The following is a 27,763-nucleotide window of genomic DNA, read 5'->3' on the forward strand; positions in this document are numbered from 1 at the left end:
CTCTGATAGTTCCTACATTAGCAGCAGGTCTACAATATGAGGAACTACATGTCACATGAACCTTCACCGATCGACAATCTACCCATTGATGATGATGATGAGAATGTTTTCGAAACCTCCGATGAACCGTTAGTGACATCCGTTAGACGTCAGTTGCGAACGTTCAAAGGACAACAAACTTTACATGATCATTTCGGTCCGTTGGGTCAAAAATATATGGAAGCTGTGCTAAGTAGTGGAAAAGATAACACCATAGATTATGTTTACGGTGTACATCTTAGTAACGATGGAGCGATGCTCGGTGATAAACGTATCGATGTAGACAGAGACGATAATATAATCATAGACGAAACAGAATACATTGGAACACCAGGTCTTTACGAGGTAATATTCAAAAGAATCCCCGGCAATGCCGTATACACTGCAGCTGATATGCAAAAATACAAAAGTATATTATTGGCGACGAATACTCACAGACGCGGATACCTCCCGCAAAATCCTACAAATATAAACATATAATCGCTCCCCTAGTATTACGCATGTTAGGCAATAAAGTTGCAGGAAAAGGTTTATACGCATCGCAAGCTAACAAATCGTTCAATAAGTCCCGGGACTAACTACTAAAACAACATTTGTTTGCCAAAATTCTTCTTTATTCATCAACAAAGTCTCCTTCAAGAGCGGTACATTCATTCCAACGCTTTCCTAACTTTTCTATGCCAGCCGTGTAGAACGATTTATCTTTGGTTTCAAAATAGGCGTTAGTTTCGGCAATCACTTCTTCATTGGAGCCAAATCTCTTTCCCTGGAGCATCTTTTTGAGGTCTGCGAACAGCCAATAATCGCTGGGGGCCAAATCTGGAGAATACGGTGGGTGCGAAAGCAATTCGAAGTTCAACTCATGCAATTTGGCCATCGTTACCATCGACTTGTGACACGGTGCATTGTCATGATGAAAAAGAACTTTTTTCTTCTTCATATGAGGCCGTTCTTTTGCAATTTCTGCCTTTAAACGCTCCAATAATGCTATGTAATATTCGCTATTGATGGTTTTTCCCTTTTCAAGGTAATCAATGAATATTATACTATGCGCATCCCAAAATACGGAGGCCATAACCTTCCCGGCCGACTGTTGAGTTTTTGGTCGCTTCGGACGACTTTCACCGGCTGCTCTCCACTCAGCTGACTGCCGATTTGATTCCGGAGTATAGTGGTGGATTCAAGTTTCATCCATTGTCACATACCGACGCAAAAACTCCTGTTTATTTCGCGTAAACAGTGCCAAACAGCGCTCTAAATCATTGATGCGTTGTTGTTCCTGTTCCATTCTGAGCAAACGCGGCACCCATTTCGAAAAAAGCTTTTTCATGACCAAATGTTCATGCAAAATAGTATAAACACTACCGAATGATATCTTCAGGATGTCAGCTATCTTACGCAACTTTACTTTGCGATTTTCCATCACGATTTTGAGGATTTTTTTTATGTTTTCTAATGTAACAGCCTCATTTGGACGACCAGAGCGTTCAGCATCATTTGTGTCTGTACAACCGCGTTTGAAATCAGTATACCACCGACAAATGGTTGTTTTCGACGGAGCAAAGCCCGGATAACGCTTTTCAAGCTATCGCTGAGTTTGAACGGTATTTTTTCCTATTAAAAAGCAATGTTTTATTAACACACGAAATTCGCTTTTTTCCATTGTTTTGAAAATAGCAAAAGTAGCGTCACTAAAACCACTGCAACTCAATGACACAATGTCGGAATGTCATGAAAGTTTGACACGTAACTTCTAAGGTTGGTACTAACTGAGAATGATATGGATTTGTTATTAGAGGCGCCATCTGTTGGTTAGTCCCGGGACTTATTGATCGATGTGTTATAATGACCTTAAATGACAGCAATATCGATTACGTGCATTGGGATGATCCCAACGAGCTGGTGGATCGTCTGCGATTGCTTGAAGCTTCGCGCCAAGCTGGCAACAATGCTCACGAAACACGAACAACGAAATTTTATCGATTATCGAAGAACTCCGCGAAGCTGGTCTTATTATAAATTAAACAACGTGGCACTGACACGAATCAGTCAGTTGGTACAGTTTGCTCCGAAATGTCGACGCATAAATTTGGAGTGTTTCCAGAGAGCAATAGTTCTCTGATCGAAGCGCATCAATGGAATGAACACGTTGAAAATTACGTACATGAAAATGCTCTTTGTTTAAACGCTGTCAAAGTTTTTGATGCAAAATCACGCAAGATAAAACAAGTAGCGCAACCTGAAGCCGACAGTGACGTTGCAACCAAACGATACGTGGAAGAATATGTTGCAAGTGTGAGAAATCATTTGAACAACGTTGCAACCAAACGATATGTACATGAAAATGCCCTTTGTCTAACCGCCAAAGGTAAAGGTTTTGATGGCAAATGTTTTGATGCAACACTGCACACGATACATAATGTACCGTGGCCGGAGCTTTCCGGTCATAATGTACCGGAGCCGGAAGCTTTCAATGACACTGCAGACAAAAATTATGTGGATGAGAGTATAAAGTCTGTAAAACTTCTACTGCATGAGAGTAACATTGAGAAGAAACAATATATTGATGAGAATATAAATTCTGTAACACTCCTACTGCATGAGAGTAACGTTGAGAAGAAGCAGTATGTAGATGAGAATATTAAAAAATTGAAGGATTGGCTGGAAGACTACCGGAAGAAAAACCTACAGAGCATAAATAGCATTCATGAGAACATAGAACGAATTTTAGACTGGACACGTTCAGAGATAAAGCAAATAGGGAAAATATAAAAGTAGAATATTATAGTTAAATTGACGTATAGTATCGACATAAGCAAGAGATGGATCATCACGAGCTGCAATGGTGAAGCAATCGTAAAATTTAACAAAAAGAAGAAAAGTTCAGAGAAGCAGCTCATCGGTAACGAAAAGTAGCGGTTGGTGGAGGAGTTACACGCTCCAGCGAGACGAAATTTTCCTCGTAGACGCGTCATAGTGCGTGGATATGATGAGCTTTGGCAGGCTGATGTGGTGGAAATGCGTCCTTACTCGCGATTCAATGGAGGCTACCACTACATACTCACCATTATCGGTGTACTGAGCAAGTACGCATGGGCCGTGCCGTTAAAGAGTAAAAGCGGAAAGGAGGTAGCTAAAGCATTCGCAAAGATAATTCGAGAGGATGGAAGATGTCCGAAGAACTTGAAAACTGATCAGGGAAAGGAGTTTTACAATACAGAGTTGCAGATACTTGTGAAGAAACACAGTGTCAATCATTATTCGACTTATTCAGTAATGAAGGCATCTGTTGTGGAACGCTTCAACCGCATGTTAAAGAACGACATGTAGAACATGTTTACGTTCAACGGGACTTACAAATGGATCGACTCGTTACCTTATCGCGGAGTACAACACACGAAAATATCGAACTATCGGCATACGTCCTATCGATGTGACTCCTGCGATTGCTAACAAGCTCTTAAACACAGTCTACAGTAACATAAAGATCGTAGCGCCTGCGAAATTCAAAGTGGGCAATCTGGTACGTGTGAACAAATTCAAAACCATCTTTGAAAAAGGCTATACACCGAATTGAACAACCGAAGTTTAAAATCGTTAAAGTGCAGATAACTAATCCTGCAACTTACCTACTCGTAGACTCGCGCGGGAGACCTATCACCGGAGGGTTCTACGAACACAAACTACATAATGTGGCTAATCCAGATATACATATACTTACAAGGGAACGGTCGGGGGCGTCCTTACCGATTGGATATGTTGTGGAAGATCAAAAAATATTAGACACATATTTTTTTATATTTGCTTATCTCGAGGTTTGAAATTTCTAGGGGGGTTTCTAGGGGTTGAAATCACCCCTTGAAAAAAACGTATTTTTTCGTTTTTATCAAATATCTTCTAAAATATGAGAGATATGAAAACAGTACATATAAAAGTTTTATAGTATTTGTTGCTTTTTGCACCTGTCAATTCAAATTTTTCAAAATATCAATTTTACACTCCCCGCTCCCCATCCACTCATTATTTTCGCAAATTTCAAAAATTTTGTAAGAACAAAAGTTAAAGAGCATTGAATTCCGAATCCATCCATATATAATAATAGTATAATTCCTCGATTCAATTTTTAGAAAAACAGTACGATGGCATCGTGGTAGGCACTGCACTGTGCGAGTAGGTAGGTACTGTTACGTGGCGTTCTTTCTTTTCAGTTGCGCTATGCTTAATAACTATCTGTGCATAATTTATCCTACTGCAAGATGAAAACGAATTAATTGTAATATGCCATGTATTATACAAAAAAACAGTGAGTACAGATAAATGTGCATATGTGACAACAGTAGCAAATACGTGTGCAACGTCGCTATTTGTACAGAAATTTCCAAAGTATATTTATATATTTCTTGAAATAAGTATGTTTATGGTAATGGCAAATCTACACACGATCAAGACGAATTAAAATAAAGTCGTAATGCATGAAATAAGGAAACACAGATTCTATTATCTCTGCAAGAAAGAGCAAGCGTGCGATATGAAAATATAACACAGCATTAACAATTGCTAAACAATATATAACGAAGAGCTTAATACTAATTACGGAATAATAATGTAGAAGAACAGGATAGAGAGGAATAATATAATAAATTGTGAAAGAATAATACTAGCAATAATATATATTTAACAATATATGTGATAAAGAAGCAGTACACAATTTGCATATGAACATGCGCGCGAATAATGAATTTGTATTATTTTTATGGTATATATTCGTTGCAAGGGTGATGATTATGGAAAAAATGTGTCATACACAATGATTTTTACACCAAGAACAAGTAATTATAGCAGTCTGGCCACAAATATCGCATTTTATGTTTAAATCACTTTGGAAGTAAAATTCAACCGGTGTTTGAAACTCTGTGGGTCTAGTCTGTATATATCAACTTTTAAACCATATTTAAATAAATTTTGAAATCTGGGCGACGAGAATTGATGATGCGTTAATGATTGCAATTTCAATATATTATTTCTAGCATGAAGATCAATTGCAAGATTTAATAACATAACAGTATCAGAAAAATGCCTAATAAAATTTTCCCATAATGGGAAGCCGTATACATCTAACGGTTGTATTTTTCCTGTTGCACCGGCTGGAATTGTTAGGGAAACAATATCTGTTGCAAAATCTGTTCTCGTCTCCTCAATTATGTTGGGACAATGTCCACTCCAAGAATCTAATAATAATACGGATTGTGGGCCAACATTCGGAAAAAATACTTCTTTCAACCAAGTTTTTATATGACTCGATGTTAATTTGCCTGATTTAGAAGCCGTAACAAAAGTATTAGGTGCTTTGAACATAGTTTCTTTTATTCTAGGACCGAATGTTCCTGTTACTTCCTTTAAATTAATAAAAAGAGGCGATAATAGTCTATCATCTGCAGAAATAGTTGGCTGTATAGTATAACTGTGTGTGGTTGCTGATGTAGATTGTATTACAGCTTCTATATTTTTTAGACCTTTTTGGGATAAAGTACGACCAGAGTGAAATTCAAGTTGGAATCCACTCTGATCCGAATTATAAACATTGTCTACGCCGTATCGTTCAATATAATATTTTACATTTTCAATAAATGTATTACACTTATCCTCTAAATCTGTTTTCGATAACAATGATTTTTTTGTTACAAATTTTGTTATTTTTCGAGAGACGATATCATATGAAATTTTGAATCTTTTTACCCACGTTTCGAAAGCTTTGAATCCTACCACATTTTTCTCTTCTTGTGCTCGAGAAGCCCATCGAGCAATGTCAATGTCATGAATAATTATTCTATTTTCAAGCGCTTCATTAAAACGGTTTATTGTATATTCAGAAATTCTTTTTAATTTTTCATCTCTGCTGTCATCTGCACTGATTTGGTCCTCCCATCGTCGTAATTGTCGCATCGGTGTTACTTTTCTGTATCTTCTTTTAACTCCTTCAAGCGATCTTGGTCCTGTTTTACCGCTCTTCCAGTATTCCACAGCTTGCCTTTTATAATCATTTGATATTCCTGCTTCAACGGAGCTACAAATAATCTTCCGGGAGATATTCTTTTCTTTCGTTTTCCTCTAATAAATCAATATTTTCCGCTTCTGGAACTTCATATATATTGTAAAAATCTAAAGTTTCTTCCTCTTCTACTTCAAATTCTTCTTCATTTTCTATTTCTTTTAACAAATATTCAATCTTCTCCTTCACTTCTACTTCTTTTGGAGTTATCGGACTTTGTGGAAAGTTAAGAGCAATGAAAGTTGTATAGAGTAACATTGTAACATTCAAGAGATTAAATTGCATCATTCTGAAAAATATTATAATGAAATATTTTTCGCGAACCATGATATATAAAATAATATATAAAATAAAACACACTTTATAATTAATGCAATGTTTTTCTTATGTTAATCTTGATGCCGCTTCTTCTCTCTGTCAAATATATGTAGTGAATCCAGATTAAATTAATGTCGTGAAAACGGAAAGACAGCTCTATATTTACGTATATAGATATTCTGAAATTGAAATAACTACACATATTTTTTCTTCAAATTAGTAAAAATTTTCTTTGATTATTAATCATTATTATATATAATTTATAATTTAACTCTTGCTCAATTTCGCTCCATTTTTCCGTATATTATCACATTACTGATAACTCGACAAACTCTTGCAATTCCAATAATATAAAATAGAGAATGACAAGATATGTAATAATAAATATAAAATAATAATATCAGTTAGTAATAATAATAAATAATAATAATAAATATAAAATAATAATATCAGTTAGTAATAAATACTTATGTATTTAACAAAGAATGTATTAAAAGAAGTTTTGAACACACACATAGAGAGAAAGCAATATGTACTTATAAACTTGCGCTCACAAATGATACGTCGTGAAACGTCGTGGATACTTATTGCGACACTAGCTTGTACTACTGCTTATATATGAAATGTATCTCTATATATTACATTTACTCATGATTTGCGTCGCACAATGTGGCTGCTTTCCAGCACTTTAAATAGCTCACATAACTGTAACGTCTACGACACTTGATATTCATCTATTATTAGAACTATGACAAAATCGAAAGTAAACAGGATGGAAAGAAGATATGACAATAATACGACGGCACAACACTTTCACGATTATAGATGTGTATGTGTATACAGGGTGCGTACGGTATTTGAGGACAAATTGACATTAAAACTAATTTGTTCATATTTTTTGCAAAATTTATTATAATTCCATGAAATTTTTACACGACGTTAATTGACTCCTAGACTATACAATTACTCAATAAAATCCCCATTTGCGGCAATAACGGACTCAATCCGGGGTCGGAAACGATTGCATGCCTGAATCAAATGCTCTTTGTTCATTTTGATCATTGTTGTTATAGCATCCTTCAGTGATGAAATATTATTATGAGGATGTTTATTGGGCTTCCGCTCAACTACGCCCCATACGTAATAATCCAGGGGATTAAGGTCTGGGGAGCTAGGTGGCCATAAGTTTGGGGTAATGCGGTTATAGAAATTTTCAGTCATCCAATTTTGTGTTGTCATGGCTTTGTGCGAAGGAGCAGAGTCTTGCTGGAATATATATGGTCTGTCCCCACGTACACTATCAATCCAGGGTTTTACAACTGTTTCTAAAACCTCGATGTAGGCGGCAGCATTCACCCGAAGCCCCTGACGAAAGAAGTGGGGTGGCATAACATGTCCTTCGTTGCTCACAACTCCTAAAACCATGACAGTTGCTGGAAACTTCGTGTGCATAACACGGGGAACCTCTGTAGGATGTGAGCATAACCATCTGTCATTTCTCCGATTGATTTTTTGGTCTTGGTCGAAATTTTTTTCGTCAGAAAGATACCACAACATGTTAGGAACTTCAGGGTGCTTAAGCCTGTTCAAAAGATGTTTTCCTCGGATAAGTCTCTATTCCCGAGTTTGTGCCGACATAAACTGTCCTCTGCGCAAAACGTAGGACGTATAGCGAAGGTCTTCGTGGACAACTCGACGGATTAAGCTCTCAGAGACATTCAGGTCCCTCGCAATGGCCCTCATAAACTTTGAAGGGCTTTCGTCAACAATCTCTTGCACTTGTTGGACAAAGTGTGTATTTCTAGTAGTGTCCGAACGTTCCTCATGTTTCTTGCGTTTTGCAACAGTTTCTACATCGCCAGCTGATGCTTCCAATTCACGACGAACCTTATGTACGAATGATCGGGCGCAATTGAGAAAATTGGAGATTTCTAAATCTGTGTGTTTCGCGCATATAGCAACGATAACTGCATGTCTCTTCATTTCTTGCGTTATTTTATAGTCCTCCATTGATGATCTGACAAGAAAAAAAAACAAACAAAATTGTTCTCCAGAAATTACATTCACATATATGAGTGTCCTCAAATACCATATGCACCCTGTATGTGGTGCGTATGTGTGAAAATAAGGTAAAAGTGGGGTTTAGGGGACCCACCTCCAATGAGCTTGTCATTGATATATATTATCAAGGATACTCTACTGAGTGACATTCAAGAAGTTGTAGCCGTCGCTTATTGTTGATTAAAAGATAATTAACAAAAGAAATTTCATAAATAGAATGTAATTTTCTGACACCGTGTATATATTTAAGGAATGAGCACGTGCTATACACGCGCTATATATGAATATATATCACCGCACTATGAAACTTGTTTTGTTTTGATTATTTCTATTGTGTATATTCTTACTTGGTATGTTTCGTATTATTTGTATTATTACTCTCAGTTGCTCTTTCGTCGTTCAACTAGTTGGCCGCTTAAGTAAATCCAAGAGTTACGTAAATTTTAACTCTCAATTATTATTAAATTAATATATATATATAAAACAGTATACGTATATGCGCGGAGGAGGGGCTCCGCCCCTACCCCCGCACCACCTCCCCAAAAAACCTAACCTAACCAAACCATACCAAAACATACCATACCAAACCAAACTTAGGTTTGGTTAGGTTAGGTTTGGTTTCCTCCCAGTGGGTGCCACCTTGACGTGGTGGGGAGGCTTGAAGGTCCCAATGATATACAGAACTGTACCGGCGGAGGTTTCAGCTCCTGGCAGGTTCTACCATGCCGGAGTGGTCTGTACTGAGGGACTGGACTAAGAGCACCCGACCGAGCTGAGTGACCAGCCTGGTCCTTGACCAGCACGGTCACAGAGCGGGTGGGAGGAGATCACCATCCCTGAAGGCATTGCACGCCGGTGCTCCGGCAGCCGACAGGGATGGCCTCCTCTGCACTCGCTCTAGGAAAGGGACCTCTCTCTCCGAGGCATTGCACGCCGGTACTCCGGCAGCCGAAGAAAGAGAACCCTTTCCTCCTGCCTCGGTTGGACCGTTATGGTTAGACCGGGGTGGAGGGACGTACCCGCATCTAGGCCTCCACCCCATGGGGATCCTCCCACCATGGTGCCTGAGATGCGGAGGGGTACTCCGGGCCGCTCGGACGTTTCCGAGATCGGGGTCGGGGTACCCTACCGCGTCCTGAGAGATCCCACCCTCCGAGGCATTGCACGCCGGTGCTCCAGCAGGCGAAGAGGGGACGACCTCTCTCCCTCATTTGTCCCAGCTACAGCTGGACGAATGGAGGATCCCAAGCCCGGGTCTGCACACCATGGTACCCGGGGGGTGGAGGGGTATCCCGGGCCGCTCGGACTTATTCCGAGGTCGGGGTCGGGGCACCCTTGGGTGATGAGGGGAGAGGACTCCACCTTCGTTGAAGGTGGATCTCCCCGACTTCCCTCACCCGTTCGGCTTCGGCCGGACGGACAGAGGAACCTACACCCGGGTCTGCACACCATGGGGCTTGCCCCATGGTACCTGGAGGGTGGAGGGGTGTCCCGGGCCGCTCGGACGTATTCCGAGGTCTGGGTTGGGGCACCCTCAAGCGCTATCTAGAGGACTCACTCCCGGAGGCATTGCACGCCGGTGCTCCGACAGCCAAAGGGGGTGATCCTCTCCCTCATCCGTCCCGGCCACGGCCGGGCGGAGGGAGGTACCCATACCCGGGTCTGCACACCGTGAGGGTTTGGAACCCCTCACAGTACCCGGGGGGTGGAGGGGTGCTCCGGACCGCTCGGACGTATTCCGAAGCAGGGCCGGAGCTCCTATGTGCTGTGCCCGAGGGAATGCGATCGCATCACCCTACAGCGGACCCTCGTGCGGCGCGAGCACGCTAGCTGCCATGGGGGAGGCGTTCCCGATGGGGTGCGACACCGGTGAACTACCTCCTTCCATGGTGCCCCCCGCGTGGCGGCGCTCTGCACGGTGCCCACATTGTCGGAGGTGTGGGACCCCCGAAAGCGGTCTGGCCACCAGAAATGGTGGTCAGGGCGCGTGTAGGGGGCGGGAGGCCTGTGCCGACGATGTAATATTCCATCGGCCCATGCCATATGGTGCTCCTCTGGGGGAACTCGGAGGCTCCCCCTTTCCGGGGGGATGCGGGCATGCCCGGGCACTGGAGCCGTGCAGAGTGGTGGGTTTGAAACCAAAATGACGAATACTTCCTCTTCTAATAATGACCAAACGGACACGGAACAAAGTAAGACGACCCTGGCTATGTACAAGGAAATGAGTGGAGCGGCAACACCAAGTTGTTCTCATCAGAGAACAACCACAGTTGCTGCTACTAGAAGCCAACCTGAAGGTGGACAGGTGGCAAGGAGGGAGGGACTGAGGAGTGCCAAGTCCCAAAGAGTTACAAAGACCGACAATGGAGATAGGTCGAGATCCCCTATTGAGTCCGTAGGGTCTACATCCGATCTTACCTCTCAGGAGGGCTGGGAAGGTGAAAGCGAAAAAGAGGGGAAATGGGATATCCCCAGGAAAGAAAATGGTGAGACGGATGAAGAGCGCTTCATTGCAAAGGCAACAAGAGGAAGGGGTAGGACGGAGACAACCGGTGAATACCGGAAGAAAAAGGCCTTTATGGCCAAAAGAAAAGCCTACCTGGAAAGAGTCAAGGAGGAAAAACTATTAAAATGGATGGAAAACCCGGTTGAGGAGTTCAGAGACTGCTCTCTAAACCGAAAATACAAACTTGAGGTAAAAAGACTCATAAATCATCTAGAGGAGGCCCCATTTAGAGACCTTTCCGCATCCATACAGGAGACGGCGATAAAGATTTTGGGTTTTTCAGTAAAATCCCAAAATCTCAAAGGGACATATGTAAAGGTCCTTCGAGATGCTGCAGCTGTCATCACAGCGGGCAACAGTTTGATGGCAAAGTATATGGCCAGAGATACGTGCGGGGAGAACCTCGATATAATTGAGGAGATGAAGGCAGAAAATGCTGAATTAAAAACAGCATTAAGCGAAGTAAAGAAGGAATTAGAGGAGGTAAGAGGGACATTACGAAGTATAAAGGAGGCACCATTGTCAACAGTGGTGTCCTCCTCGCCCTCGAAACGTCAAGGAAACATGGATGGGAGTATAAAGAGGGCACCGCAACCAGCAGCGGATACCCCTTCGCCTCCCATCTATGTTGAGGAAAGGAAAGAAGAAAGGAGAAGGGTAGGAGGTACAATTACCCCCCCCCGCTTTTAGACATGATGGATATAGAGGAAGAACCTATCGGTGTTATAGAGGTGCAGAAAGGAGCAATGCCAAAAGGGAAAGCACATCCGATAGGTAAATCAAAGGAGGAAGTCAGGGTCGCAAAGACTGAGGTTATCGGCCCCAGAATAAGAGAAAATGTTCCCCTCAATAAGAGAATAAGAGTAGAAAGAATGGAGGGAAACAAGGAAAATGAAGATGATCTTGAAGGAAAGGTCACAAAGATGGTGCTCAATGCATTGGAAAATGGGCATCACAGAGAGAAGAAGATAAGAAGAAAGAGGTGGGAAGGGAAGTCAAAAAGGAGACTCCTAATCAAGGAAAGGAAAAGAACACCAAGAACAAAGGGAAAGGTAACCAAAAAAGAAAAGTTACAGGAATGGCACCGGAGGGCCAATCTAAAGTCCAACTCCTTGAGAGAAAGGACAGTAGAATGGCCCAAGTCCCGCTACCCCGAGGGGCAGAACAACTGATGCCAGGGGGACACAAGGAGGTAACACCTGCATCCGCCCAAGAACAGTGGTCTAAAGTGGTGGGGAGAAAGGAAAAAAGAGAAGCAGAGATGGAGCAGAGAACACAGGTATCAAACAGAATGGGAAAAGAGGGAAACATTGCAGCAGCAAAGGAAGGGAAAAAAGCTAAACGAAAAGTTCCTAATACGGCGGCGGTCACCATCACCGCAGATAAAGATCAGTATAAGGAGCTACTCGCTGAGGCGAAACAGAAAATTGACTTAACAGGAATAGGGATTGAAAAAATAAAGACTAGGATTGGGGCAACTGAAGCACTGGTACTGGAAATCCCGGGAGAAGAAAGAGGAAAGCAAGCCGATGTCCTGGCAGAAAAATTGAGAAAAATATTCACTGACAGGGCAAAGGTGAGCAGACCTCAGAAGATGGAGGAACTGAGAATCAAAGAGCTGGAAATCTCTACTTCGGAAAAAGAAGCTGCAGAAGGCATAGCAAAGGTAGGAGGGTACGAAATCACCGATATTAAAATGGGTAAGATAAGAGTGGCTCGAAACAACTATAGAACACTGTGGCTCCAGTGTCCCCTCCTAGCGGCCAAAAGAGCGACAGACAAAAAAACAATAAAGATTGGATGGACACAAGTGAAGGTTGAGCTGTTACAAGGGAGACCCTTACAGTGTTATAAGTGTCTTGAAAGGGGACATGTGCAACAAAATTGCACGAGTAACAAAGATAAAAAGACAACTGCTATAGATGTGGTGAACCCGGCCACCTGGCTCGAGATTGTGAGGCCAGAGCCAGGTGTCAAATTTGTGCAGATGCAGGAGTCCAATCAGAACACAGGATGGGCGGACCATCATGCCGCCCCCCCCCCCCGGGAGAAGGAAGGAATCGAGAGGAGCAAAGGAGAGGAAAACGGAATCCGCACCAAGTCCGCAAGACCCTCCTGCTCCTCTCGAGAAAAGGGAAGAAGGAAAGAAATCGAAAAAGGGAGAAGGGAATGGAATTCTGGAATTCCCACCTCCACTCCCCCAGAAAGAAAGAGTCTCCATTTTAAAATGTGAACAAACAGAGACTGAAGAAATGGAAATTGATGTCAAAAGGGGAGAAAAACGCCCGCGTCCAAAGGAAAACACGGAAAGCGATGAGGGAGATCAACCGGGCGGGAAAGTAGTAATAAATCCAAAAGAACAATAATAGATACAAAACTACTACAAGGAAACCTGCACCGCGCCCGCCAAGCTCAACCTCTGTTTGAGTATACAATGGCGGAGCGCGGTGCAGGACTAGGTATAGCGGCAGAGCCCTACCGTGTCCCCAGAAACCACCCAAGGTGGTTTGGGGACGACTTGGGCTCTGTCGCTATCATATGGAGAGCGAGCGACTGCTCACCCCCCGCAACCTTTGTGGGTTGTGGAAGGGGATATGTCGTGGCCAGGTGGGGGGTGATCACCGTGGTCGGGGTATATCTCCCCCCAACAAAGAGCCTGGACTTAATTGGTCCAAGCTCTTTGTTGGGGGAGATGCCATTCAAAGGCATCTCCCAGGTCCTGTTATCGTGGCCGGAGATTTCAACGCGAAATCAGAACTATGGGGTTCCCGGCGCGATGACAGACGGGGGAGGTAACTGTGGACTGGGCTGCGGGCCTAGGTCTGCACATCCTCAATTAAGGGAATAAACCCAAGTTTGCAGGGTCGCGGGGGGAGTCAATAATTGACTTATCATGGGCAACCCCCGCGGCCCTGAGGAGAGTGCGGACCTGGAGGGTGGCGGACGAATTAGAAGCTCTGTCGGATCATTTAGTGATAGAGATGGAGTTGTCCGTCACCCCCAATGGCCTGCGGCCTGACTAAGAGAAGGAGCCCCGACCCGGTAGATGGTCATTGGCCCAGCTCGACAGGGAGAATCTGGAAATCTCCCTGGAGGGCTCCACTTGGCCACGACGGAGAGAAGGGCAGGACCTTGACTCTGAGGTCATGGAGGTAATGTGTATATTCGCACTAGCGTGCGATGCCTCCATGCCCAGAGTTAAGTCCTGCCCAAAACGGACCGCCTGGTGGTGGACCGAACATATAGCTGCGCTGAGGTGCAGGTAGGTCCACCTCAGACGGGAGTTTAGAAGGGCGTAGAACAGGGAAAAGCGAAATCAAAATCCGGACCCTGAGGCTACTCTGGCCGCCCGGAAAGAGTTCAACAAGGCAGCGATAGAGCTTAGAGAAGCCATAGGGGCGGCCAGAAGAAGAGGGTGGGATGACCTCCTCCTCTCATTATAGATGCGGATCCGTGGAGGCGTCCATACAGAATGGTAATGCAAAAGCTGAAACCATGGACGCCCCCTTTGACGGTGACGCTTGACTTCCGGTTCCTGGAACGGGTGATGGGGACTCTTTTCCCGAAGAGAGAAAATGACCCCATCATCCCGTACAGTTTCTCATCTCCCGAACACCAGGGGGAGGTACCGGGGGTCACAGAGGAGGAGGTGACCGGGGCTGTCAAGAAGGTCAAGAGCCGGAAAGCTCCAGGACCGGATGGCATCCCCGGCCGCGTACTCACCCTGGCCTTAGGGTATATGAACGGGAAGTTCGCAGACCTGTTCACGTGCGCCTTCAAGGAGAGAAGGTTCCCCCCAGTCTGAGGGAGGGCCAATGTGGTCCTCCTCCAAAAAGAGGGCAAACCGGAGGCAAACTCCCCCTCCGCATACCGGCCCATATGCCTCCTAGATGAGGCGGGCAAGTTCTTTGAGCGAGTTATAGCTGCCCGCCTCCAGAGGCATATGTCCCAGGAAGGTCCTGATCTCAGCGACGGCCAATATGGCTTCCGAAAGGGAAGATCAACCATAGATGCAATTTTGCATCTCAGGTCCCTCTCGGAGGCCATCGTGACGGAGGGCAGGGTGGCGGTTGCTGTATCGCTCGATATAGCGAACGCGTTTAACACCCTGCCCTAGGGTAGGGTGGTGGAAGCAATGCGGAACTATTTCCGCTTCCCACCCTACCTCACGGCCGTCGTTGAGGACTACTTCCGGGGTCGGCGTCTGACTTGGATGGACGCCGATGGCGTGATGCGTGAGAGGGGAATGAGTTGCGGGGTTCCACAGGGCTCGGTACTGGGCCCGCTACTGTGGAACCTCGGTTATGACTCAGTCCTCCGAACAGCCCTCCCCCCGGCTGCAGCATTATATGCTATGCAGATGATACGCTCATCTTAGCCGGGGGGAACGACTGGGGGGATGCCGTACACACGGCAAACCTGGCGGTGGCAGGAGTCGTGCGCTCCATCCGCAGCCTGAGCTTGGTGGTGGCTGAAAGAAAAACTGAAGCTATTTTCTTTCGCCCCAAGAGATGGAAGCTGCCCCAGGCCCAGGTGAGGATAGGGACAGTCAGGGTCCCGTTAGAGGCCCAGATGAAGTATCTGGGCCTCATATTGGACGGCACCTGGTGCTTCAGAGAACACTTCAACAGGCTGGTCCCCCGACTAAGGGTATTGTCTGCCAGGCTGGGTAGACTTATGCCTAATATCGGGGGGCCAGACCGGAAGGCTCGTCGCCTCCACGCAGGAGTCCTAAATTCGGTAGCGCTCTACGGAGCACCGGTATGGGCGGAAAGATGCCGCCAGATGCCCTATGCGCGCGCAAATGCGCAGAGTGCAGAGGGTGCTGGCGCTGAGGCGTTGAGCGCGGAGTCATGATCCGGGTAGTTGGTCGGGACCTATCACTCCCGACCATAATCGAGAAGATTCTCGAAAACGAGAAAAAATGGGATGCATTCTCCTCCTTCTGCGAATCGGTCGTGACGTAGAAGGAGGAGGCAGAAGAGCTGCGAAGAAGGACAGAAGGAAAGGGGAGGAAAAGGAGAAGGCGGGAGAGACACCGCCTATGAAGAAGGGGGAGGAGCAGAAGCAGGGAGGGGGATGCATCCTCGTGAGGTGAGGATGCACTAAGGAGGATGATGGGTCCACCATCACCTCCACCACCTCCCCCTCCTGCCCCCCCCCTCCACCACAAATAGGAAGGGCCCCAAGGAGGCAAGATGCCCCTTACAGAGCAAACACAAGGAGAGTTACGAGAGGAGGAAGGGGAAATGCAACAACAAAGCGGTTGCATCAATACCCCCGACCTCCATTGTAACTCCGACAGACGGAAGGACTGCGAGGAGGCCGGGACTCCGGCCCCGACCCCCTAATCGCGGTCCTCCGACTTCCATTAGTGCCATGGTGCATGGGATGCGGAGGGGTACTCCGGGCCGCTCGGACGTTTCCGAAGCGGGGCCGGGGTGCCCTACCACGTCCTGAGAGGTCCCACCCTTGGAGGCATTGCACGCCGGTGCCCCGGCAGCCGAGAAGGGGAAGATCGCTCTCCCTCATCCGTCACAGCCATGGCTGGACGGATGGAGGACCCCACACCTGGGTCTGCACGCCATGGGGAATTACCCTCATGGTACCCGGGGGGTGGAGGGGTGTCCCGGGCCGCTCGGACTTATTCCGAGGTCGGGGTCGAGGCACCCTAGGGTGATGAGAGGAAGGGACTCCACCTTTCCCCCCCCTGTGGAGCTCCTAGCCGAGGAGAGGCGAGTCCTCTATTGGCGGGTAAAGGAGCTCCGCAAGGGAAGAGAGACGGCCAGGGGCCTGAAGGCCCTGATGACCCAGGCCAGAGACCGGACCCTGGAGCGGTGGGAAGGCTTGCTAGCCGACCCCCGAGGGTCCGGTCTCGCAACGGCCGAGGCTGTCCGCCCCTGTCTGTCAGAAATGACAGACAGGAGGGGGCGTGGAATGTCCTTCCACCTGGTGCAGGTATTGACCGGGCATGGTTGCTTCGGGAGATACCTGCACCGGATAAGGAAGGAGCCCACCGCTCGGTGCCACCACTACCCCGAGCGAGAGGACTCGGCGCTGCATACCCTGGTTGCCTGCGCAGCATGGGATGAGCAGCGCCGTGTCCTGCTCGGGGCGGTGGACTGCTGTGACGGGGATCTCTCGCTCCCGCGCCTAGTGCGAGCTATGTGCGGGAGCGAGAGAGCGTGGGACATGGCGGCCTCCTTCTGCGAGGAGATAATCTCCCAGAAGGAGGCCGCCGAATGGAGGCGCCGGCCTGGGAAACGCCGTCGTAGAGGACGGCGGGGCCGGCGCTCCCCGGGGGGGGGATCAATAGCGGGCCCGAAGTGGCATCGGACGAGAAGAGGCCGCTGGCCTACACGGGCCCGAGGGTTGCGGACGAGCTGGAGACTCTATCGGATCATCTCCTGATCGAGATGGAGCTGTCCGTCATCCCAAATGGCCTGCGGCTCAGGCAAAAGGATAAGCCCCGACCAGGGAGATGGGCCCTAGCTCAGCTGGACAGGAAGGCCCTGGAGGTCTCCCTCGAGGGCTCCACCTGGCCACAACAGAGGGAAGGGCGGGACCATGACACTCTGTGGCCATGGAGGTTATGGACATACTTGCACAGGCGTGCAATGCCTCCATGCCCAGGGTCAGGTCCTGCCCGAGAAGGTCCGCCTGGTGATGGACCGACGACATAGCTGACCTTAAGCGAAAGTCGGTCCGCCTCAGGCGGGCCTTCAGAAGGGTCAGAAATGACCCAGGTTCGGACCTCGAGGCCGTTCTGGCAGCCCGGAAGAAGTTTTGTATGGCAGCAATGGCTCTGAGAGAAGCCATAGGGGCGGCCAGAGGAAGAGGATGGGACACCCTCCTCCTCTCACTGGATGCGGATCCGTAGGGGCGTCCATATAGAATGGTTATGCAAAAACTTAAACCATGGACGCCGCTGACGGTGACGCTTGACCCCCGGTTCCTTGAGCGGGTCATGAGGGCCCTCTTCCTGGTTGGGAGAGGGGACCCTATTGGCCCCGCTCCTATCCCCGAACAGCAGGAGGAGGTGCCGGGGGTCACAGAGGAGGAGGTGGCCGGGGCCATCAAAAAGGTCAAAAGCCGTAAGGTTCCGGGACCGGATGGTATCTTCGGCCGAGTCCTTACCCTGGCCTTAGGGTTTATGAACCAAAGGTTTGCTGACTTGTTTACACAAGCATTAAAGGAAGGAAGGTTCCCCCCAGTCTGGGGGAGGGCCAATGTGGTCCTCCTCCGAAAAGAGGGCAAACCGGAGGACTCCTCCTCCGCATCGGTACGCGTCAGAGGCGAGGAGGTCACTGCTACTAGTAGCGATGCCTCCTTTATACTCCGACTCATGTTTCCTTTGTACTCCGGAGGCGAGGAGGACACCGTCGTTGACGACGGTGCCTCCTTTACACTCCGTAGAGTGCTCCTCATTTCCTCCATTTCCTTTTTCATTTCTTCTATTGAGGCTTTTAATTGTAGGCCATTGTGACGGAGGGCAGGGTGGCGATGGTGGTATCTTTGGATATCGCCAACGCTTTCAACATCCTGCCCTGGGGTAGGGTGGTGCAGGCTACGGGAGTATTTCCGCTTCCCACCCTACCTCACGGCCGTCGTCGAAGATTATTTCCGGGGTCGGCGTCTCAGTTGGATAGACGCCGACGGCGCGGTACGTGAGAGGGGGATGAGTTGCAGGGTTCCACAGGGCTCGGTTTTAGGCCCATTACTGTGGAACCTCGGCTGTAACTCGGTCCTCCGAGTAGCCCTGCCCCCCGGCTGTAGCATAATCTGCTATGCAGATAATACTCTTGTCTTGGCCGGGGGGAGAGACTGGGGGGTAGCCGCGATTACGGCAAACCAAGCGGTGGCAGGCGTTGTGCGCGCCATCTGTAATCTGGGCCTGGGGGTGGCAGAGAGGAAGACAAAAGCGATCTTTCTTCACAGCAAGGGAAGGAAGTCACCTCAGGCCCAGATACGGGACGACCAGGGTCCCGATTGAAGCCCAGATGATTTATCTGGGCCTCATCTTGGACGGCACCTGGTGCTTCAGGGAACATGTAAACCGTCTGGTCCCCCGACTGAGAGCAGTATCTGCCAGGTTGGGCAGGCTTATGCCTAACGTCGGGGGACCGGATGGGAAGGCTCGTCGCCTCCACGCAGGAGTATTAAACTCCGTGGCGTTATGCGAAGCGCCAGTGTGGGCGGAGGCCCTGGCTGTCAGTCGCCCGATGCAGGCGCAATTGCGCAGAGTGCACAGAGCGCTGGCGGTCAGGGTAGCAAGGTGTTACCGTACGGTAGCCTGCGTGGCGGCGACAGCTCTGGCGGGCATGTCCCCCCTGGAGCTCCTGGCCCTGGCGTACCGTCATATGTACGTCAGGAAGCGGGAGCTCCTGCGAACGGGGGGCGCGGGTGAACCGCTCGCCAGAGCTTTAAGGAACGTGAAGCACCAGGCTCGACAGGTCCTCCTCCAAAGATGGTAGAGGATTCTGGCGAATACCAGATATGGGAGGAGGACCGTTGAGGCCGTCCAGCCCTGCCTACAAGAGTGGGTGGGCAGGGCATTCGGGACATTGTCGTTTAGAATGGCACAGGTGCTCACCGGATATGGATGTTTCGGTGAGTACCTGTGCCGAATAAGAAAGGAGCGCACAACGTGCTGCCACCATTGTAGCCACGATCACGACTCCGCGCAACATACGCTCCAGGATTGCTCCGCCTGGAGCGAGCAGCGCGGGGTGATCAGGGAGTTGGGCAATGATCTCTCGCTCTCCACGATTGTTGGAGCGAGGGATTGGGGTGCGAAAGAAAATGGAATGCGTTCTCCTCCTTCTGCGAGTCGGTTATGACGCAGAAGGAGGAGGCGAAGGAGGTTCGCCGGAGAGCGGAAGGCCGCGGTAGGAAAAGGAAGAGGAGAGCAAAACACCGGCTTTGGAGGGGAGGTAGAAGCAGAAGTAGGGAGGGGGATGCGGACTCCTCTGAGGAAGAAGCCGTGAGGAGAATGACGGTCCCGCCACCTCCTCCTCCCCCTATGCCTGCACCTCCCCCTCAACCACTAGCACCGAGGAGGGTCCTAAGGCGAGTCGCAACGCCCATAGGGCGAAAAAATGCGCCGGGACAACCCGATTGCCCGTGAGGATAAGAAGTGGGGCTGGGGTAGCAGCAGCAAGACCTCCCAATACCTCCTGTCCCGACAAAGAGGTGGACGAAGGGAAGGGGACCATTTTCATCCCCTCCTAGTCGTAAGCTGACTATAAAGAAAGGAGTCGGATGAGAGTAAGGGGGGGGGAGCATGCAGCGGTGGCGTTGTCATCGAGAATAAGCATCTCTCCCCCCTCAACCCCCCCTCACATATTGAACAGATATTTTTTATTTTTCAATCCAATGTTCATTTCTGGAGAATTGCAGAAAATCTAATTTTTTGCGATTACAGCGCCATCTATCACGAATAACAAAAAAAGTTTCGAACGAAACTTACATATTTTGTGGCGCAAAATCCGAATCTGCAATAAAAAATGGGGTTTCCCATTTAAGATTTCAAAGTTGCCCCCCACTCCCCGGGAGTGGGGTGAGGGTCGAATTTGATATCATTGGATGTCCCCCTTCGAGGCGAACAAATTTCATTACCCATTTGTTTTTATCCAACATGTAGTTTTCCAGATATTACAATCTGTCAAGTTAATATCTTTTTTACCTTCTACTCTCAGGGCGTACATTTTTGCCCTGAGCCCGACGAATACTATCATTATAACTCCTTTATTTTCATCTTTCATAAGCCCTGGAACTTTTTTGTTCATAAGTGGCATACCGTATACATTATTTTGAGGATAATAGCTCGTATCGAACCTAGCAATATCACGTTTTATTAGCTCATACACATCGTAGGACATTACATGGTAAATTAAGCTATCTGTGTCCGTATACAGTACTTTATATTTCTCACGATATAGAGGTGACATGTACTCATGGTGAAATTCATACAAGCAGGTCTTAGAATGTCGAGAATACACATATCCACATAGATCAGTTTGTTGAACTTTACTTCGAGTTTTCGCATTTCAACGGCAAATAAATTTTCTGAAAAGATGCTCCTGCTATGAAAATTTGGCATCGCGATCATCGCCTCTGCACCGTATCGTTCGTTCCATTTTGTCAAAAGTTTTACATCAACGTAATTGCGGACATTTTCCATTGTTTTGCCGAATACTGCGTTGTTCATCAATTTGTATAAATTTTTCTCAAAATCGTTTGTTGCATGCGTTCGAAACTGTGTATTTAATTCTATATAGTCGCGAAGCCATGGAGATTGTGCGAATTGCAACATAAATTGCACAAGTATTCGGTGAATCTTTCCGATACGAAGGCCATGATGCATACACTGCTGCAGGTTGCGATAATGAATAATATAACGCTGCTTATTATATAAAGTTGCAAGGGGTTTCTCTTGCTTTTTGCCCGGTGGCTTAATTCGTGTTGGAACGGTAGATCTGTGTGTGCATCATGTAGATGTTGTGGAAGTCTACCACGAAAATGTAACCTATGGGCGAATCCGGTGGGGTTAATGATACATCAAAACTCGACGTATCATCAACCCATTCAAATTCGGCGTATGGTAACGGTTAACACATTGCCCAACCATAAAAATTATTTATATCATAAGATATGAGGATCGTTTCGATGGATCATAAGATTGCATGTATTTGTTATTGGCTTTTGCATATCTACCGGAACATTGACTCAGACCACCGCGTACATCGCGTTCGATAAACATTATCATATCAATATCTGTGAGCAGCTCAAAATTAATTTTTGTATGTTTTAACATTGCATCCCACGTAAAACCTGGCAATGTATAATAATACGGAATCTAGACCGTAACTTTTGATACAACTATCGCGAAAATTTTCGAAAATATCAGCTAATAACACAACATCAGTCTTCAAGTATAAATCGCTATATTCGCCCAAGGTTTGAATAGAAAACCGTTGCCATACGTTCACAGCGTGTGTGTAATCGCTCTCAGATACTGTATCACCTGTCAACGAACTGTAGAATAACTCGCGCGGTGGCAAACATTGATCCTGCAGCTTGGCAATGCAATCCACATATTCATACGGAAAGACACCTTTTCGCGTTAATAAATCGAAATCTTCGGCGGATAAGTTTTTAAATTCGGATTGAACAATTTTTAATTTGTCTTTGTTAAGAAACGATGCTAATTTATCGAGATTGATACTGAGAAATTTATACGAATCGATGAACCGCAATTTAATATGATTTCACCAGTCTGATGTTTTACTCGTTGTATCTTTAACATATTTAGTGAATGAAATATATTTTTCTTTTGTTATTGGTAGAACGTTGATGGAGTTTTCGAATGCGGTGACTATTTCCCTAATTATAAAATAGACGTCATAACTTGGCAAATTATGGAAAACTACCGGAATGCAGTAAGAATCTTTATAATTTAAATTGCAATTGGAATGTGCAAGGCCTCCGTACCGTCTGGTTAAATGACAATGATCGCGTACGCGTGTATCTTTAGCTGTGAATTATTTTTTGCATATGTGACAATGCGTCGCTATAAAATGCTGAACACTGTTCTTGTGATAAATTTTCCGTAGGAATATTAGTAGACAAAATAATTTTTACACGATGCGCCAATTGTTCAAGTTTCTCGATGAACCATGAAATACAATTCGAACCACGGCAACACTGATACGTGGGTAATGATTCGTCGTACATGAACATCGTACATACTAGGTGCGCAACTAAGTTTCCGGATTTTTTGATCAATGAAAAATGGAAAATTTCAAGGGAAGTACAAAAAATGGTTTATTCAAAGTATCGTCCCTCGTTAGCTACACATTTTTGCCATCTCTCTGACAATACATGAATACCGCGACGATAAAACGACGCGTCCTTGGACCAAAACCATTCATCTAACCAATTCTGCACTTCTTCAAAATTGGCCAAGTGTTGACCAGCCAAGCCATTCGCCATCGACCGGAAAAAGTGATAATCGGAAGGGACCAGGTCTGATGAATACGGCGGGTGCTGTAGCAGAACCCATTTCAGCGTTTTGATGGTGTCCTGGAGGATGGAAGTGCGAAAGCACGGAGCATTATCGTGCTGCAATATCACTCGTTCGTGTCTCGTGTCCCATTCTGGCCGTTTTTCGAGCAATGCATGGTTCAAATTGATCAGTTGTTGTCGGTAGCGATGCCCATTGAGTTTCGCCCGGTTTCAGCAGCTCATAGTACACGATTTCTTTTCGGTCCCACCAAACGCAGAGCATTGTCTTCTTTCCGAAGCGATATGGCCTTGCTGTCGATATTGATGCTCCGCTAGGTGAAAGCTATGATTTTTTGCGTTTAGGATTCTTGAAATATATCCACTTCTCATCGCCAGTAACAATTCGATGCAGGAAACTCTTTCTTTCATGCCGCAAAAGCAAAATTTCGGAAGTGGCTCTTCGATTTTCCATCTGTCTCTCAGTCAACTCATGCGGCACCCATTTTCCTTCCTTTTGAATTTTTCCCATGGCATGTTAACGTTTGGAAATACTTTGGCGAGTCATGTTTAATGCCTCCGCAAATTGATCTTGTGTTTGCGTATCATCTTCAATAACGCTTGCAGATCGGCATCCTCAATTGTTTTTAGTCTTCCGGAGCGCTCCTTGTCCTCAGTGTCGAAATCGCCACTTCTGAAGCGTTTAAACCAGAGCTGGAGACTAAGTGCCCTTTTCGGCCGGGTTTCAAATGGTGACACTCACCGTTACCTTTGCACCGCTCCGCGCTCAGCGGCCGAGGCGACGATCGCGGATCGCTCAGGCCCGTCGCTACGTAAGATGTCAGCTGGAGCGTACCCTCGTGTTTCATTATAATTATAATTTTTTCCCCCCTTAATAATCGCTTTAAAATATATATGTTTATGTGTTTTATACACACATACATATATATACAGGGTTTGATAGCTGATCATGCAGACGAAAGTTGGAGATAGATTGGGTGTAGCCGAGAAGAAAAGTCATGTACTATAATGTTAAATTGGCAATAGTTATCGAGTTATTAATTAAAACATGTGAGCCAACGAGCGCGCAGAGAGCGGAGGGCGGCTGCAGTAAGCACGTAGACATTTGATACAGGCGGAGTCAATGAGTGGCGGTAGATAAGCGCGCGCGGCGAAGGGCAACGTAAGCGACAAGAGGCGATCGCGCGCGACGAGGAGTAGTATGTACGATGTTCATGTACGACGAATCATTACCCACGTATCAGTGTTGCCGTGGTTCGAATTGTATTTCATGGTTCATCGAGAAACTTGAACAATTGGCGCATCGTGTAAAAATTATTTTGTCTACTAATATTCCTACGGAAAATTTATCACAAGAACAGTGTTCAGCATTTTATAGCGACGCATTGTCACATATGCAAAAAATAATTCACAGCTAAAGATACACGCGTACGCGATCATTTTCTTTACAGCTTTTTCCTTATAGCTCGCTCGCTCCTTGTCGTTCGCGCTCGCTCTTCGTCGTGCTCGCTCGCCTCTTGTCGTTTGCGCTCGCTCGCCCCTCGTCGTTCGCGCTCGCTCGCTCCTCGTCGCGCGCGTTCGCCTCTTGTTGTTTACGTTGCCCTTCGCCGCGCGCGCTCGTCTATCGACACTCGCTGACTCCGCCTGTATCAAATGTCAACGTGCTTACTGCGGTCGCCCTCCGCTCTCTACGTGCTCGTTGGCTCACATGCTTTAATTAATAACTCGATAGCTATTGGCAATTTGACATTATGGTACATGACTTTTCTTCTCGGCTACACCCAATCTATCTCCAACCTTCGTCTGCACGATCAGCTATCAAACACCCTGTATATGTATGTGTATATATCAGGTGTAGTAAAAAGAAATCCATTATTTTTGCATGAAATTGAAGGCTTTAATTACCATAGTTAGAATGATCCGATTTAGGTCAAATATGCGCCGTTTTGTTCGATAACTTGTTGCCATTTTGAAGGTAATTTCATTATGCTTCTCTCATAGAAGCCCTCGTCCCTATTGGCAAAAAATTGAGACAGTCGTTTTTCACAAGCCTCTCTTGAAGCAAATTTTTCACCAGCAAAATTGTTCGCCATGGACAGGAACAGATGGTAATCACTTGGTGCCAGGTCCGGACTATAAGGTGGATGCATAAGAACCTCCCAACCAAGCTCCCGGAGCTTCTGGCGAGTCACTATCGATGTGTGTGGCCTGGCGTTGTCCTGATGGAACACAATTCCTCTCCTATTGGCCAAAGCTGGCCGCTTCTGGGCGATTGCTTCCTTCAGACGGTCCAATTGTTGACAGTGCAGTTCCGAGTTAAGAGTTTTGCCGTAGGGGAGCAGCTCATAGTAGATAATTCCCTGCCAATCCCACCAAACACACAGCAAAACCTTCCTGGCTGTCAATCCTGGCTTGGCCACCGTTTCCGCCGGCTCACCGCGATTCGACCACGACCGTTTTCGCTTGACGTTGTCGTAAGTGATCCACTTTTCATCACCAGTGACCAACCGCTTCAGAAATGGGTCGATTTTGTTGCGATTCAGCAGCGATTCGCAGATGGAAATTCGGTCCATGAGGTTTTTTTTCGTTAACTCGTGTGGCACCCATACATCGAGCTTCTTTTTGTATCCAGCCTTATTCAAATGGTTCCAAACGGTTTTTTGTGCAATCTTTAGCTCTTGGGCAATCGAAACAGTGCTTACATGACGGTCGGACTCGACAATGTCCATGATTTTATCGATATTTTCGACAATTGGCCTTCTAGTGCGTGGTGCATCTTTGACATCGAAATTACCGGAACGGAATCGACGAAACCAAAATTGCGCGCGATTGGCTGTTACAGTATCAGGACCATAAACACTATTCACATTTTCAGCCGCCTGGCTTGCGTTTTCGCTTTTATCGAAGAAAAACTGTAAAATATAGCGTATTTTCTCTTTGCTAGTGTCCATCTTTGACACGCGCTCAAACAAAACTGAGTCAACTAATTACAAAACTGTCACAAAAGTTTTCTTAGTACGAAATCTCATCTTTCTAACGCCATCTAGTGGAACTCGATCGGACTTATACAACGCGAGATACAGATAACTAAAGCCATCTATTGGAAAAATAATGGATTTCTTTTTACTACACCTAATATATACATGGTGTCCCATTTTAATCCATCCGGCTGAATAAAATTCGATATTTTTCAGAAATAAATGTCAGACAAATGTTGCTCAGTTCTAAGGGGGACATTCGATACCATCAACAATTTTGACCTCGGGTGAAGGGTTCAAGGTCATTCAAGGTCAACTTTTTTTTCTTAAATGGGAACTCCTATTTTTCACATCGGCAATCGATTCTACGTAAAAGAAAATGAAACTTTTGTCTGAAGCATTTTTTTGATAACGCAAACTAATTTCACTTATTCATCCTCCAAAATTGAAATTTTCAAACTTTCTGAATTTTTTACTCGAGAATGGTGGGGTTTGGGGGGAAATTGCAGAAGACAAAAAGTTCTTGAAATGCTGCAAGGAATTCACTCGAATTTTCGCATAGTTGATCGTGCATTTTTTTCGAGGTACCTCCTGACAGGTAGAACATTGGCGGAAAAAAGTGCACGATCAACTATGCGAAAATTCGAGTGAATTCCTTGCAGCATTCCAAGAACTTTTTGTCTTCTGCAATTTCCCCCCAGACCCCACCATTCTCGAGTAAAAAATTCAGAAAGTTTGAAAATTTCAATTTTGGAGGACGAATAAGTGAAATTAGTTTGTGTTATAAAAAAATGCTTCAGACAAAAGTTTCATTTTCTTTTACGTAGAATCGATTGCCGATGTGAAAAATAGGGGTTCCCATTTAAGAAAAAAAAATTGACCTTGAATGACCTTGAACCCTTCATCCTAGGTCAAAATTGTTGATGGTATCGAGTGTCCCCATTAGAACTGAGCAACATTTGTCTGACATTTTTTTCTGGAAAATATCATCCTCGAATTTTATTCAGCCGGCCGGATTAAAATGGGACACCCTGTATATATATATATATATTTATATATATATATGTATGTGTATATAAAACACATAAACATATATATTTTAAAGCGATTATTAAGGGAGGAAAAAATTATAATTATAATAAAACACGAGGGTACGCTCCAGTTGACATCTTACGTAGCAACGGGCCTAAGCGATCCGCGATTGTCGCCTCGGCCGCTGAACGCGGAGCGGTGCAAAGGAAACGGTAGGTGTCACCGCTTGAAATCCGGCCGAAAAGGGCACTTAGTCCCCAGCTCTGGTTTAGACGATTCAAAAGTGGTGATTTTGTCTTGAAAGACAAAGAACGTCCAGGTCAACCGAAAAAATTTCAAAATGCCGAATTGCAAGCATTGTTGGACGAAGACGATACGCAAACTCAACAACAAATAGCAGAGAGGTTAAATGTTGGTCGCCGAACCATTTGTGATCGTCTGCATGCCATGAGAAAGATCCAGAAAGCAGGAAAATGGGTACCACATCAGTTGAATGACAGACAAATGGAAAGCGAAAAACGGCGTGCGAAGTTTTGCTTTCTCGGTATAAAAGAAAGTCTTTTTTGCATCGGATTGTGACTGGAGACGAAAAATGGATATATTTCGAGAACCCAAAACTCAGAAAATTATGCGTTGACCCAAGACAATCATCAACATCGACCGCAAGACCGAATCGCTTTGGAAAGAAGACAATGCTGTGCATTTGGTGGGATCAGAAAAATGTCATGTACCATGAGCTTCTGAAACTAGGTGAAA

General features: G+C 46.0%; 1 protein-coding gene across 1 annotated transcript; it reads right to left on the bottom strand.

Moving 5' to 3' along the window:
* Positions 1-2,965: 2,965 nt before the first annotated feature.
* Positions 2,966-21,183, bottom strand: LOC112588582 (uncharacterized). The gene is made up of 2 exons (XM_025298946.1): positions 20,983-21,183; positions 2,966-3,144 (listed from the first exon to the last, which is right to left on the bottom strand). Exons 1-2 carry the CDS (start codon positions 21,181-21,183, stop codon positions 2,971-2,973), a joined length of 375 nt encoding a protein of 124 aa, XP_025154731.1. The 3' UTR covers positions 2,966-2,970.
* Between the last annotated feature and the right edge of the window lie 6,580 nt (positions 21,184-27,763).

This window comes from Harpegnathos saltator, unplaced genomic scaffold, assembly GCF_003227715.2.
Source record: "Harpegnathos saltator strain DR-91 unplaced genomic scaffold, Hsal_v8.6 scaffold249, whole genome shotgun sequence".
Taxonomy (NCBI): domain Eukaryota; kingdom Metazoa; phylum Arthropoda; class Insecta; order Hymenoptera; family Formicidae; genus Harpegnathos; species Harpegnathos saltator.